At 36.8% G+C, this 16,011-nt stretch overlaps 3 protein-coding genes across 3 annotated transcripts; all 3 read left to right on the top strand.

Moving 5' to 3' along the window:
* Window positions 1-1,689: 1,689 nt before the first annotated feature.
* Window positions 1,690-2,381, top strand: LOC125196478 (major allergen Pru ar 1-like). Its single transcript, XM_048095010.1, has one exon. It carries the CDS (start codon window positions 1,759-1,761, stop codon window positions 2,233-2,235), a length of 477 nt encoding a protein of 158 aa, XP_047950967.1. The 5' UTR covers window positions 1,690-1,758; the 3' UTR covers window positions 2,236-2,381.
* Window positions 2,382-4,163: 1,782 nt separating this feature from the next.
* Window positions 4,164-4,864, top strand: LOC125196436 (major allergen Pru ar 1-like). Its single transcript, XM_048094951.1, has one exon. The coding sequence runs from the start codon at window positions 4,237-4,239 to the stop codon at window positions 4,711-4,713; it is 477 nt and encodes a 158-aa protein (XP_047950908.1). The 5' UTR covers window positions 4,164-4,236; the 3' UTR covers window positions 4,714-4,864.
* Window positions 4,865-8,360: 3,496 nt separating this feature from the next.
* LOC125193453 (major allergen Pru ar 1-like) lies at window positions 8,361-9,007 on the top strand. Its single transcript, XM_048091241.1, has one exon. The coding sequence runs from the start codon at window positions 8,415-8,417 to the stop codon at window positions 8,889-8,891; it is 477 nt and encodes a 158-aa protein (XP_047947198.1). The 5' UTR covers window positions 8,361-8,414; the 3' UTR covers window positions 8,892-9,007.
* Window positions 9,008-16,011: the final 7,004 nt, after the last annotated feature.

Consider the following 16,011-nt stretch of genomic DNA (forward strand, 5'->3'; position numbering starts at 1 on the left):
AATTGTAATATGAGCCCAAATGTATAAAAGAGTCGGCCTAAATACTTTTACTGAAGAAATTGAATATAAGCTGTTTTTAATATATACATTTAATTAAAATTCTAAACTTTCTATAATTGATTTTATATAATTTAATTCAATTTTTGATTAATTATCACAAACAATATTAGTGTATTATACTACTTTCACGTTCCGTAGTGGTAAAATCATTTTGCTATTTTTGTACGTTCAATATTAGTGAAGTCATTTCCTTTTTATTTAGCAAAAGTCAACACATTTATCTTCTCTTACTTTCCTCTCTCTTCATCTCTCTACCTTTTTCATTTCTTACTTTATTCTTTTAACTCATTTAACACAATTTTTCTAAAATCGTCTATGAAAAAGAAACGTTTCCACTACTGTTAAAGGGAGGGAGTATTATTTATGATTATTGTTGCGTTAGTGTGCAAACTAATTTATAGTAATAACTAATAACTTTCAATTCTGTGTAATAATATTATCAACATAAAGATATAATTATATCAATACAACATGTAAATTTAAATATCAACACAAAGACATAATTTTATCAACACAAGAATATTGAAAAATTTATGTCTTTGTGTTGATATTTTTAACATATAAAATTGATATTAGTTATTACTCCCTCAGTCCCACAAAAGATGTCACACTCATGGGATGACACGAGATTCTAGGAGGTTTTGTTTTGTGTGTTAGATGGAGAGAGAAAATATAATTTTTATATTAATGTGAGAGAACTTTTTCCAAAAACGAAAATGTGACATCTTTTGTGAGACGAAGGGAGTAGTTATTATTGTAAATAAATTAGTATTTGATCACACACCTATATTTATTTATATTATTTTTATGATATAAATGTTGTTTAATTTTTAAAAAATTTATAGTCATACGGGTGTTACGCTAATTTATTCTAAAATATCATACTCCCTCCGTATATGAAAAGTATTGACTGTTTTTTTTAGTCCGTCCCAAAAAAGTATGAACATTCTAATTTTGGAAACTTCTTTTTTTCTAATAAGGTGTGATCCATTTTCACTAATAATATTTTAAAAACTTTTTCTTTCTATCTCTTTCTTACTTTTTAATTTTGCATTAAAATTCGTGTTAAACCAAATGTTCATATTTTTTAGGTAGAGATGAATTTTTTTTTTAAGATGCTGGTTGGTACGCACTAGGAGTCTACATAGGGCATATAATAACTTTTATTTAAATTTGAAAATGGGAAGAGTGACCAAAAACTTAAAATATGGAGTACTTTATATAATTTGAAAGGTAAGGGCGGGCGGAAAACAATGACAATTTGATAATAATGAAATAATTAGTTGTTGAGCCTTTAAATCGAAATATGAAAAGGTTGGCTGAACTACTTAAATTTAAATTACTAATTGCATTTCTAGATGAGGTTGACTATAATCGTGCGTATGTTAAGTCATGAACGAAGATGAAACTCTACTGCAACTTGCGAAGACTAGTCAACATTAATGGAACGCCATGCACACTGGTTTCACACTCTCCACCAAAAAGAAAGAGTAAACTTTGTTAACTGTTGATTCGACAACTTTGGCTACGTACACACACAAGCCCACCCAATTAAGAAAGATAACCTTTGATTCTGTGCTATAAATAGGGACCTAATATTCTCTCATTTTCCCATCTCACTAAGCCACATTTACAACCATTACATAAATCTTCTCTTCCTACTTTTACTTCACTTTTCTCATTTTACTTCAACTAATCATGGGTGCTATCACTTACGACATTGAGATCCCTTCCTCCATCTCGGCCGCAAAGATTTTTAAGGCCGTGGTGCTCGATGTTGACACCCTCGTCCCCAAGATCATGCCTCAGGCAATCAAGAACGTAGAGATCTTGGAAGGGGACGGTGGCGTTGGGACCATCAAGCTTATCCATTTTGGCGAAGGGAGTCAATACAAGAGCGTCAAGCACCGTGTGGATGCGATCGACAAGGAGAACTTGACCCACAGTTACAGCATAATCGAGGGCGATGTTCTTGGAGGAGTTATTGAATCCGTTACTTATCATGTGAAGATCGTCCCAACTGAAGATGGAGGAAGCATTTGCAAAAACAGAAGCATCTACAACACAAAGGGTGATGCTGAGATTAGTGAGGAGAAGATCAAGGAAGGAAAAGGGAAGGCCATGGCTATGTTCAAGGCCATTGAGGCTTACCTCCTTGCCAACCCTGATGCCTAAAACCTCCAATTATACACACCCATGAGCCATGCATGCTTGAAAACTATTGTTTTGTGTGATTTTGTTTCTTGTTTCTTCGACTTTGCATTTCCAATAACATGTATTTTCGATGTTTTCTTCTAATCAAAGGGTTCTTTGTTTTTCTATATCAAAACTAAGTCAACGAGATTAATGTTATCTCCTCTTAATGAGCATTCATTGGAACGTTGCATGCACCTTAGGGCCGGTTATATAATTGTGAAATAAAATGTTAATGGATCAGCAAATATATCTCATTAATTTATTTAAGGATAATAGCTATTTAAATTCATGAAGTTCGGTCAAAATCCATAGTTCATCCTATGAATTTTAAAATTAGTACTTCATCCGTTCCTGAAAATTTGTCACTTATTTCTATTTTCGTCCGTCTCTAAAAATTTGTCACCTTTCAGTTTTCAATTTTTGACATTGGGGTCCATATTCTACTAATTCATTTCCACTCACATTTTACTCTAGAACTAATACTCCCTCCGTCCGTCATTAGGAGTCCCGATTGATCATTTAATACATCCGGTGTCCCAATTCACTTTTACCATAAATGGTAGGTTGACCTCACTTTCCACCAATGCATTCTCCTCACATTTTATTATATAATTAATATATAAAAATGGGTCTCACATTCCACTATCTTTTTTCCACTCACTTTTCTTTGTATTTCATAAAACTCGTGTAGAACTCAAATGAGACTCCTAATAACGGATGTAGGAAGTATATAAAAATAGGACCCAAAAACCACTAACTTTTTTAACTCACTTTTTATTACATTTCTTAAAACTCATGCCGGGTCAAATGGTGACTTAGAGACGGAGGGAGTATATTAAATCATAAAGTTTCTTTTATGATTTAAATTGTCCCTTTTATATACAAAAGGTATGATATTTAAAATGGCATTTTCCATTAAAATAGAAAGAGAAAAAAGAAATTAAAAGAAAATAAACGAAAAAATTATCATTTAATGTAACTCATAATTTTAAATATAATTTAAAGATATAATTTTGTATATAGATAGGGAAATTGAGAAAAAATTGACACTGTAGTTCACAATATTTCAAGTTTAAACTTTACGAGACGAACCAGAATTTGACCAAATTTTATAATTTAAATAGCTATCCCCGAGTCCAAAAAATAGTCTCATTTTGGAATGTAAAAAAAAATAGTCTCATTTCTATAAATGAAAACTATTTCTCTCATACTTTACTCACTTTTTCTCCTATCTCTCATACTTCACATATTTTTTCTCCACATATCTCTTACTTTATCTACTTTTTCTCATTTTCTCTTATTTTACCAAATTTCTCATTAAAACTCGTGTCATCCACAAATGAAACTATTTTTTTTTTTACGGATGGAGTACTATTAATAAACGTCTCATAAATTAATGACTTATTTGCTAACTGATAAAATTTTATTCATGGTATCTTGTGCAGTGCCGATTGAATGAACTATTAAAACAAAGTAATAGGAGTATGACATTCTAGATGAGTTGCATATGAAGGAATGAATTCGTAATGTCATGAAGCCATGCCCTTCCCATTTGAATGTATATAAAATGGTTAACGTTCTTAGCATACACAATGTAGCCAAGATGTATAATTAATTATAACTTAAGGAATCTGTACCAAACAATAATAAATTGTAACATCACAATTGTTCGCACCACAAAATTGAAATTAAAGAAACAAATATGAAATGCACTGGCAACTATGCGATGTCTCGTCAATATAGGAATGCCATGCGCACTAGTTTCACACTCTCGACCAAAAAAGAAAGAGTGGACTTTTTTATTCAACTACTTGGTTACACACACATGGCCACACAACTAAGAAACAGAACATTCGATTCTATGCTATAAATAGGGAGCTCATATTCTCTCATTTTCCCATCTCACTAAGCCACATTTACAACCATTACACATATCCTCCTACTTATAACTCCGTTTTCTCATTTTTACTTCAACTAATCATGGGTGCTATCACTTACGATATTGAGATCCCTTCCTCCATCTCGGCCGCAAAGATTTTTAAGGCCGTGGTGCTCGATGTTGACACCCTCGTCCCCAAGATCATGCCTCAGGCAATCAAGAGCGTCGAGATCTTGGAAGGGGACGGTGGCGTTGGGACCATCAAGCTTATCCATTTTGGCGAAGGGAGTCAGTACAAGAGTGTCAAGCACCGTGTGGATGCTATCGACAAGGAGAACTTGACCCACAGTTACAGCATAATCGAGGGCGATGTTCTTGGAGGAGTTATTGAATCCGTTACTTATCATGTCAAGATCGTCCCAACCGAAGATGGAGGGAGCATTTGTAAGAACAGAAGCATCTACAACACAAAGGGTGATGCTGAGATTAGTGAGGAGAAGATCAAGGAAGGAAAAGAGAAGGCCATGGCTATGTTCAAGGCCATTGAAGCTTACCTTCTTGCCAATCCTAATGCCTAAAAGCTTCAATTACACACACCCCTACATGCTTGAAATTTGAAAAACTATTGTTGTGTGATTTTGTTTCTTTGTTTCTTCAACTTTGTATTTTCCAATAACATGCATTTTGTGGTATTCTTCTCATCAAATTAAAGTGTTCTTTTTTTTTCTACCAAAACTATGTCGAGTTGCCAACCAACTAACGTTATGTCTGCAATTCTACTTATTGAACTGTTTCACAACATATGAGCAGTACAAAGAAGCAAAAAGATGATGAAAGGAAAAATTAATGTGGAATAGATTATTTAAGGTAATGTAAATTAAGGTATGCATAGCAAATAATAATCTCTATACATATCATCAACAAATCATGTGAGTAATATTATCAACAAAAAATTATGACAAACTACTTGAAATTTTGGCCACCAAGAATGGGTGTTGGCCTCAAACATTAGACTACGTAAAATATAGAATTTGTCGTAATGTCATTGGGTCTAAACGTCTGTCTGTAACTTTTTTCTAAAAAACACATTTCAAATGCATTATGAATAGGTTGATATTGCACTAAATTAGGGAAACAAAGTTTAAGGTACAATCGTATATTTCAACTGTTTCGTAAGATGGCTGATAGAGAGTAATTTGTGAGACAGTGAGAACATATAAGTAGTTATTGACTCTTAATAAAGAGGTAGCTGTAACAAAACCTTCTCTATGAACAATGGCTAATCCATGAACATTGGATTGTCGAGGTTTAGAGACTAATTAAGTGAACTAGAGGTCCAAATGGCATGGTATTAGCTACCTCAGAATCGATAATCCACCAACTATAGTACTATACCTAGTTTCACACACTCCTTAAGTATTGCTTGTATAAAATACATCATTAATAGCTTGAAATAAATTCGTGTAAACTATAAGGTAAGAATCATAAGTGCAAAATTTTCAAAGCCTAATTAAAGGTGTGGTTGGAATTTTCCCAACTTCAAGGGGGTATGATTGCAACTAGGGGTGGGAATACGGGTATCCGTGGATATTCGACCCGAAAAAACCGGGTACCCAAACCCGAAAATCATCTAAATGTCTATCCAAAACCTGACCCGATATATTTTCGGGTACTCCAATACCCGCTCGGGTATCCATATCCGACGTATCGGGTACCCAAATACCCGACTCTTTACATGTGTTTATAACTAATAAAAATAATTCAAATTATATATATTAATATAAATATAGAAATATTTAAATTGACTAATATCTTAAATGTTGCATTTATTTTGTAGTATAAAACTATTAAAAAAAATGGGTCACTTTTATTTTAAAGTATATGATTATATTTATGTGGATTGATTATGCAATATGTAAGTAAAATACAATACAAGTTACGTATTTAATTAAACGGTAGAAGCAACCAATAATATAATTCAAAAGTCAAAATAATTAACTAAAGTATAAAAACCATATGAGTTGGTTATGCCATATGTAAAAACTGAGTTTGGAGAAGTCGTGATCCAGAGTAAGAGAGATTGACTTATTTATATAAGTTTAGAGAAAGTTAACCTAGTAAGTTATAATTAGTAAATAAATTAGCCCAGCTCTTGAAGCGTAAAATGACTAAACCTAATTTAAAAAATGCTTTAAATAATAAATTGGATATTCGGGTAATATCCGATACTCATTCGGGTTATCCAATACCCGATTTATCTTAAATTTCAATACTCAATCCCATACTCAATCCCATAAAATTGGATATTGACTATCCAATACCCGGCGGATATCAGATCGGGTACGGGTAAACCCAATACCCGATATTCATATTCCCACCCCTAATTGCAACTTAGTAACTATTGAAGGACCTGATTGTAATTCTTGTAGAAGTGAAAGAACCTCTTGTAGTGATAACGTTAACACACGGAGTGGTTGTAATAAATTGGCTAAATGGCAAAAAAACCATGAAGTTTGGTCAGATTTGGGTCAATCCTACAACTTAAAAAAATTGCCAATTATATAATAACGTTGACATTATTTTTTTTAATTTTCTCGTAGTCAATGGTTTGGGGGAAATTATGTATGCTTTTGGCAAACGAAAAATATCACGTGAACAAAACATTTGGTTCTTTAAACGTCATTGAATACAATATGTACACATTATGTTGATAAATTTAGAAACGTAGAACGATGATTTTTTTTTTTGCTAAGGATAATTGAGAAAAATATCAAAGTTATAATATAATTGGCCAATTTTAAAAATTGCGGGATAAACCAGAATTTAACCGAACTTGACTTTTTTTTTTTGTTTTCTTTCCCTTGTAAATTCAATCGAATTAGTGATTTAAATTAAAGAACTAGAGATTGTTTGAGAAAAAGTAGATCAACAAGTATAAAAAGTTATTAAAAACTAAAAGTAAAATAACAGATAATATTTCGTACGGAGTAGAAACTAAATATCCTCTATGTCTCCGAAAAATAGTCTATCTATATTTTTGTCCGTCTGCTAACATTAGTTTACTTTCATTTTTAGTAGTAATCTTTTCTTTCTATCTCTATTTTACTGATAGGCGCTGAGTCCTATCGGCGATGGAGCACCTGTTTTGGAACGTGAAGAATTGGCAGAAAAAAAAGGAACGGCGGAAATATGAATTGCAAGGAGTAGGGTTTCGAGGAAAAGAATTTTATTTCTTATTTCTCGATGACTCGATCTATGGGAAATCTATAGTATTTATAGACTATAGAATTCCCCCTACTTGATTCGGACGTACAACTCGGGAAAGAATCAAGAAGAAAACCCGAGAAGATTGACTCAAATCTATTCTAAATATAAGTTTGGTAATTATGGAAATAAAAACAAAATAAAGATAATTCTTCAAGATATGCTTCCAGCTCTAATAAGTGACGAAATCTCCATACTTCGCGGGCCTGGGCGCCCAACGCTTTGGTCGATCATTCCTTCCCTGAGCTCTGTTTCTTTCTCTGCTTCTTCGTCCATCACTCTCCTCGTTGCTCAGTTCTTCTGCATGTTCTGCACTTGTGCTATCTTGTGTTATGGTCGGGTCTCTATCATTTACTTTATTTATTTTATATTAAAACTTGTATTGTTTTCATATTCTGTAATTATAAGATAACGGAAGAAGTATATATTAAAATTTGAAACAAAGTATGGAAAGGACGTGTCGAAAACATTGAAAATAATTTTTAAAAGTTGATATATGGGCCTAAAAACTATGATCATAACGAAAACAATCGGATGAAATGAATCGTTTAAAGAAACAATAAAGTTGATGAAATTCTAGATGAAGTTGACCAATAATCATTGTATGAAGAACTTGACACATATTGAAGTCATGCCGGCCCTTAACACATTTAGTAAGCTATATACGACTTTCACACATCAATATACAAACGGAGAAAGTTCCTATTGCACATATTGACAAGTTGTATAATTTTTAATGTAGGGAATCTGTATAAACAAAAAAATTTATAGTCGGTGGTGGTGGTTAATATTATTAAATCTAATAAAATACTATGGAAATCTATTGTTAGCATGTGAAGAGTAGACCTTTTTGTTCAACGAATTGGGCTGGATTCCCACACAATAAAAAAAATGAGAACCTTCGATTATATGCTATAAATATGCAACTCAGCTTCTCTCATTCTCCCATCTAATTAAGCCACATATCTTCCAACTTATAACCCCCTTTAATTTTCTCATTTTACTTCAACTAATCATGGGTGCCATCACTTACGATACCGAGATCCCTTCCTCCATCTCGGCCGCAAAGATTTTTAAGGCCGTGGTGCTTGATGTCGACACCCTCATCCCCAAGATCATGCCTCAGGCAATCAAGAACGTCGAGATCTTGGAAGGGGATGGTGGCGTTGGGACTATCAAGCTTATCCATTTTGGCGAAGGGAGTCAATACAAGAGCGTGAAGCACCGTGTGGATGCCATCGACAAGGAGAACTTGACCCACAGTTACAGCATAGTTGAGGGTGATGTTCTTGGAGAAGCTATTGAATCCATTACTTATCACGTGAAGATCGTCCCGACTGAAGATGGAGGAAGCATTTGTAAGAAAAGAAGCATCTACAACACAAAGGGTGATGCTGAGATTAGTGAGGAGAAGATCAAGGAAGGGAAAGAGTCTGCCAGTGCTATGTTCAAGGCCATTGAGGCTTACCTCCTTGCCAATCCAGAAGCCTAAACCCTTCATACAACCCTTGTTTTAAAACTATGTTCCTTTGTGTAATTTCTTGTTTTTTACTGAGTGTAAGTTCTCATATTAATAATCTGAATTATCATTGTATTCTTCTCTATCAATCAGCCCTTCTTTGTCATTTACTGTATACTACTACTATATTGGAGTATCAATTGCAGAAGCAATTTATTGGCTCATTTATTTGCTTCAAGAGCTTTGGCCTTTTATTTGGCCAAGACTATTTAAATTCCAATACATTTATGTGGTACTTGAATGACAAGCTTTCAAGTACCATCCTTTTTCCTAAACAGACATTTAGTTACACAACAGATTTACTAAGCATTCTTCTCTAAAGTTCTCCTTGCATGTTTGTTTGCTCAATTTCCGAAACTCCATCAAATTCGACAGTGCCTAGCAGCAGAGGTCGCATAAGGAAATCGTGAATAGTAACTTGGCATACACAATTAATGAATGAAAACAAAGACAACAAACAAATATGATATTGGTTATCTATCACATTTTACACTTGTTCTTTATACATAAATTGTTATGCAAATGTTCCTATCAATGATCCAAATCACCTAAGAAAAATAGTATCTTCTTTTTTGGGTCGTCTCATTATAATTAAGTAATTTTTCTTTTTAGTAAATTTTAACACACATAATCCCTCTTACTTCACTATAGTCTTTTCTTTACATTATTCTCTCTCTTAATTTACTCTCCCTCCACTGTAAATTAATACTTTAAATGAGACTCAGATTCCACTCATTTTCCTCATTTACTTTTCTTCACAAATCAAACAAATTCTTAAAACTTTTGTCGAGTCAAAATGACACTTTAAATGATGGACGGAGAGAATATGTTTTTTCATCCATCCCAGCCAAAGGCAGACCCACCATAGGGTATGGGTGGCCCTTGGAACCCCTACCCATTTTAGATCTTCCTATAAGGAGTGTCTATTCATACTTAATTGGTTTACTAGTTGTGAACCTAGATGTCATAGGATGTATGGTATTGAACATTTGTTGTGTTTCGTAGATTTTGTTGTTATTATGGATTTTCTCAAAGCAAGACAACTAAATAGGTTCATTTATCCATTAATTTATTTACGGTCTTTTTATTTTTTTCATAGTAATAAATTTTTGAAAGCTAAATTAATTTATTTGTTAGTGCTTATTCATTTGTCTGATTCTTAAAGTTAATTCATTAGCTGTTAAATAATTCATTTATATTTTTACACTAGTAATTTTATATAATTTCGTTTATTTTTTTATTTATATAAATATTGCTATTGTATCATGTTAATAAATTTAATTTTAAAGTTATGCTATATATTTAAAAACATATTCTTCAATTATTTTGACATTGACATTGTCATATTATGTATTTTAATTTATATTGCTAATTTTTAAATTACTTCTCTCTCAATATCCATCTCTCTCTTTGTACTGTCATGTTGTGATTGTTTCGCGTTATTGATATTAAAAATATGCAACAATTTTTAACATTAGCTTGGACCGCCAATATTATAATCCTGCGTCCGCCAGTGATCTCTGCTTATACGACCAATACGAGTGAGAGCAACACAAGCTTCTAGTTCTACTTTTTTTTAAACACCTTAGTGGTGGAGGGTTCGTGGGTCCCTCATCCCTTTATATCATCAACTACAATCTTACATTCTGCCCAAAAGTGGCTTACAAAACAAGGCTAGAGTAAGGAGGTGGCATGATCTAGATAGAAATTCTCGGCACCCCCATACTCTTGCCCGACCAAGTCAAGTTGGGTCTTCATTTTCCTCTGCTGACCGTCTGATATTTGGGATGTTGAGTCTATCCATACGGGCCATGGCCTTCACAAAAGGCGGGGCCGTTTCATGCTCGAACTCAAACCGTTGTTCTTGCCTTCCCCCTTGTTTAGCGAGATAATCCGCGATCCTATTACCCTCCCTATGAATATGCGTGATTTTGTATTGGAAATCCCTGAGCCTATTCCTGATCTTCGTCAACACATGTCGATGGTCCGCAGCCCCTCGTCTCCCTGTTTCGATCAGGCTGACCACTTCTTGTGCGTCAACCTCTATCCAATTATTTCCCCAAGACCTCTAACCAGCTCAAGTCCTCGAAGCACACCTTTAAGTTCAGCTTCAACACCGGATTTTGCAAAGAAGTGATCTACAAATCCCTTTAGAATCATTCCTTAATCATTTCGAATGACTCCTCCTCCACCCGCCATAAAGGTCACTCCTGCGAAGGCCCCATCGGTGTTAATCTTTACGCAGCCCGATTGCGGAAGTTGCCACCAAACCACTCGTGATTGAGGCGCCCTATTCACCTTTGGCTGCGGGAGGTTAAAGGTAACGTTAGGGGCCGATCCTTTCCATTGTGCCCCTTGTATCTTCCTTGCTAGGTTCGCCCATTGTAGATGATTTTGAACTCGTTCAATTACATTGCCGCTGCTGAAAATAGCACCTCTACGAATGATGTTATTTCTCTCGGTCCATATGAACCAGAGAATCAAACAAGGGATGAGGATATTGACATGCTCTTTTGTTGTTTGCATCGCATTTGATTTCCACCACCGGATTCTTAGCTCCATATTCGTCATATCCATCGGGAATTCTGGAGCATCCGGGAATCAATTAGCAAAGTACCTCCATTTTTTGTTGTTGTGGCTCCTTGAATAAACAGATGCTCTCTTGTCTCTTCACTTGAGTTCTTACAGCACCTGCATTTCGAGGCAAGGTGAATGTTTCTCCACTGTAATTTTGCATCCATCGGGACCCTATTAGCCAAGAGTCTCCAAATGAAGATTGACATAGACGGCGATAAGGCAGGGCTCCATATAAGCCGAAAGATCTCCATCTTTTCCTGTTGATGTCTAATAATCTCCCATGCCGACGAGGTAGAGAAGTCTCCATGTGCTGTAGAATTCCATCTCGCGGTGTCTTTACCCTCTCCATCAATCGGTACTTCTATAATTTTCTCCACCAGATCGTTCGGCGCTCCGAGGGGCACTAGTGTTGCTCTGATTTTTGTCTCATCCCATTTGTTGCAGTCCACAGTTCGCGGACATGTTTACGCGGTAGACTCACCTCCGGTTGTCCCATGCCTCTGATTGGCCGGTCATTCAACCAGATGTCATCCCAGAGTTATGCGGCCCCATCCCCGATAGACCACCTCATGTGCAGGTGTGTCGTTGCTCTGGCCCGGATCATGCGTCTCCAAGTGGGACTGCTTCTTTTCAGGGGTTTCACCTCTGAGGGGGGGCGGTATATGACAATACTTTTTAAACATAAACTCTGCCCATAGCGACTGTCTTTCCCTGAGTCTCCACCACAATTTCATGCTAAACGCCTTCGCCATGTCTCTTAATCGTCTGATGCCTAATCCTCCCTCATCAATGGGGTGGCAAATTTGCTCCCATGAAATTCAATGTGTACTTCTGATGTCATTATTTGAACCCCAGAAAAATCTCGCAATTATGCTCTCCATCTGTTTCATCACCTGAAAGACGTGGAGAGGAATGGCTCCCAACGTACTTTTGATGAGTGTTAGCCGCCCACCGAAGGAGAGGTATTTATGGGACCATGAATGAATTCTCTTCGAGATCTTGTCTCTTAAGAACATGAACATTGACGTCTTTTTGATGCCTCGGAAGATAGGAACTCCCAGATACTCAAACGAAAGGCTTCCTTGTTGAAATCCACTTGCTCTCGTTACTCTCCGTCCCCAACTTCTGTATTTGTCATCCAAGTAGAAGTTGCTCTTACCCATGTTGACTTTTTGTCCGGATGTAGACGCATAGTGGTCGATACATTGGCTGAGTTTGCGAAGGGATGTTCGGCTGGCCTTTGTGAACACAATGATATCATCCGCATATGCAAGATGCAAGATCCCTGGGGTGCGTCTAGCTGTACTAAATTCCACCTCCTTGTCTCCGATGATGGTCTCGTCCAACATTCTTGAGAAGTATTCCGCCGCAAGCACGAACAACGCTGGTGATAATGGATCCCCTTGACGTAGTCCTCTCGCAGATTTGAAGAAACCTCCCGGTGTTCCATTGATGAGAACGGAGAACCAATTTGAGTTGATGCTTCTCTCAATGAGTCCGATCCATTTTCTACTGAAGCCCATTCTTTCCACTATTTTGAGCAAGAAAGGCCATTGTACTCTGTCGTAAGCCTTCGCCATATCAAGCTTTATTGCAAAATTCGGAGATGGGAAGCCCTTGCCCAGGTCTTGTATCATCTCTTGCTCCAGAAGGACATTGTCGCTAAGGAGACGTCCCTGCACAAATCCGCTCTGATTTGGAGATGTTACTAATGGCATGATCGGGGCGAGTCTACTTGCCAGAATTTTGGAGATGATTTTGTTTGAGACGTTGCATAGACTAATCGGTCTGTATTCCGCCCAGGTAGTCGGCCTATCCTTCTTAGGCAGGAGGACGATCATTGTTGATGTGAAGCTACGGGGCATATAGGCACCACCGAAGTAATCTTCCACATCTGATGTGACATCCCCTCCAACAATGTCCCAGCAGGATTGGTAAAATAAGGCGTTAAACCCATCTGGTCCCGGAGCGCTGTTTGCCGAGATGTTAAAAACAACTTTCTTCACTTCCATGTGTGTTGGAGTACAACATAATAACTCCATGTCAACCTTAGGGGGTAGAGGTTTGATCAAGTCAAGATTAGGTTCCTCAAGGTCCCCCTCATCTCCAGTAAGTAAGGAGTGAAAGAAGTTTGCTGCCGAAGATCTAATACTCTCTTCCTTAGTAATGATCGCACTACCGTCTTTGATTTCATGGATTCTTACTTTGGTTCGCTTTTGGCGCACCCATCCTTGGAAATATTTCGTATTTCTTTCCCCCTCGGCAACCCATTTAATGGATGTTTTTTGTCTCCAGAAATCCTCTTCCATTTTTAGTGTGAGTAAGAGGTGTGTCGTTGCTTTATTGTTTAGACATCTGTTCTCCGGGGTGGGGTTGTCCTCATAGTTTTGTTGCGCCTCTGTCGCCTTCATCTCTGCAATTTCGATGTTGGAAAAAAGGTTTCCAAAGGTGTTTCTATTCCATTCCTTAAGCCGCTTCTTAACTCTTGCAAGTTTTAAGTGCAGTCTTCTCATACCCCTTAGCTCCGTTTCTTCTTCCCATACCCTCTTTACTTCTGTGACGAATGTAGGATGTCTCACCCACATATTCTGGAACCGAAAGGAGGATTTTGTGGTAGCTTTGTTGTCATTGCATCTGATTAACAGAGGACCATGATCAGATCCAATTCTAGGCAGGTTAGTGACCCTTGTGTTGGGGAAGATTGAGGCCCAACCCTCGCCCAGAAGCGCTCTGTCGAGTCTGAAATAATTCTCCTCTTGCCCAGGTGAATTGAGCTCCATCGCTCCCGGGATCCAAAAGTTGACAATCGCTGATTGCTTCAGCAAACTCGCTCATTTCTTTCCTCTTAATCCTGCTGCAGGGAGTGTTACCTCGGCGCTCTTCTTAAGAAACGAAGATGTTAAAGTCTCCCCCTATCATCCATGGGATGCCGTCCAAATTCCAGCAATATCCCTCATTGATCTCCACAGTTGTTGTCTCCCTCCACCCGAGCATTTACCATAGACTGCTGATAAAAAGAAGGGAGCCTTAAACTCCTTTGATTTGATTTGTACGTGAAGAATTTGTTCTGTATCGATATAGCATTCTACTTTCCATTCCCTCTCCGTAAGAATCCAAATTTGGTTGTTGATGTTCGCAGCTTTAAACTCAAGCCTCAGTCGTTTGCAAATTTCAGGCCTAGGTGGGACCAAAGGCTCTATAATTGCAACAAGTGACAGTTTTGTTGGAACATATATACTAAAAAGCATTTTACGAGTTTTTGAATTTGATAAATTGCTTGTATATTGTAAACACTCTTCATTTAATGAGAATAATAAATGTTTTCTTCACACTGTGTATTTTACTTTAATGGGTATTGACCGTATTTAATTATATATTAAATTATATAATTAAAACGCCGGAAAGTAAAATCAGTCTAAGTCTTCTACATTGAAGGTTGGGTCGTGGAACAGGTCATCTTCTTGTCTTCTCCTTCAAGATTCTTATAATTTCTAAGAGATTCCTCCCACAAGGAATTTAGATCTATAGAGTTAAGGGTCATAGGTTAGAAGATCTTTGGTCTTGCATTCACAATCAAACTTCAAGATCTACACGTGGAGAAGTAGCAAGCCACTTCGATTCTTTGGAGAATCATTGTTGTAAGTATTCAATAACATAATTTAATTTAAATTATGTGATTAATTGCGCAATTATATGTTTCTACATGTTCAAGCATGAAATTGAATCGACCCACATAATCACCTAAATAGATTCTTATGTGGATTTATTTAATTTGCATTTTCTGTTGCGATTATCCCCAACAAGTTTGTGTGACTTAATTAATCGGTTTAGGATACGTTGAGTGCTTGCGTTGGCTAGGCCTCTAGCATTCCAAAACATGAACTGGCTTATCATCATTGGGGAGTAACGTTGTGTGAGGCGGACTGCCCCCTTTCCTTCATCTGCTCATCATTTTTTCCATCCGATATGGGGAGCATGCTAAACGCACCTTCTGGTGGCCTTGTGCCATCCTCTTGATCTAGCAGCATGGTGTTAGGTTCCTCCTCCTCCTCATACCCTTCTTCTATGTCATTCATTTCAAACCTTCCGTCTTCGAGCTGCTTATAGTAGCTTGGTTTCACGAATGTTTTCCATGCTTCATCAAGCCTCCCCGAATACGAAGTCATTTCCTGCTTTTGGTTGGATTTCTGTGGGTCACTGAGATGGAGAACTCTAGCTTGGTTGTCCTGTGGTTTGGCAGCAAATCGTTGCTGTCCGATATCCCCGGTTGAGTTTGTCCTAGGCAACCCGCTATTGTTCATTTTCGGGTGACTTTGCTTAGGTCCCCTCCTTCTCCTCTGTTTTTGGAATTCGTCTTCATCCACCTCCCTCTGCCTCTCCGCTCCATGGCTCGGTTTATTGTGTTCCTTTCTTCTATCATTGCTCCAATATTGTCTCTCATTACTAGCCGAAGCCTCATGATGATCTTGATTAGGTACCTCTGTTTGCAATTTTTGGTGTGTTTCTATCTTCCCCA

Source organism: Salvia hispanica, chromosome 6, assembly GCF_023119035.1.
Source record: "Salvia hispanica cultivar TCC Black 2014 chromosome 6, UniMelb_Shisp_WGS_1.0, whole genome shotgun sequence".
Classification (NCBI taxonomy): domain Eukaryota; kingdom Viridiplantae; phylum Streptophyta; class Magnoliopsida; order Lamiales; family Lamiaceae; genus Salvia; species Salvia hispanica.

Coding starts and splice junctions, on each gene's coding strand:
- LOC125196478 (XM_048095010.1), top strand. CDS start 1,759: ATGGGTGCTATCACTTACGACATTGAGATCCCTTCCTCCATCTCGGCC.
- LOC125196436 (XM_048094951.1), top strand. CDS start 4,237: ATGGGTGCTATCACTTACGATATTGAGATCCCTTCCTCCATCTCGGCC.
- LOC125193453 (XM_048091241.1), top strand. CDS start 8,415: ATGGGTGCCATCACTTACGATACCGAGATCCCTTCCTCCATCTCGGCC.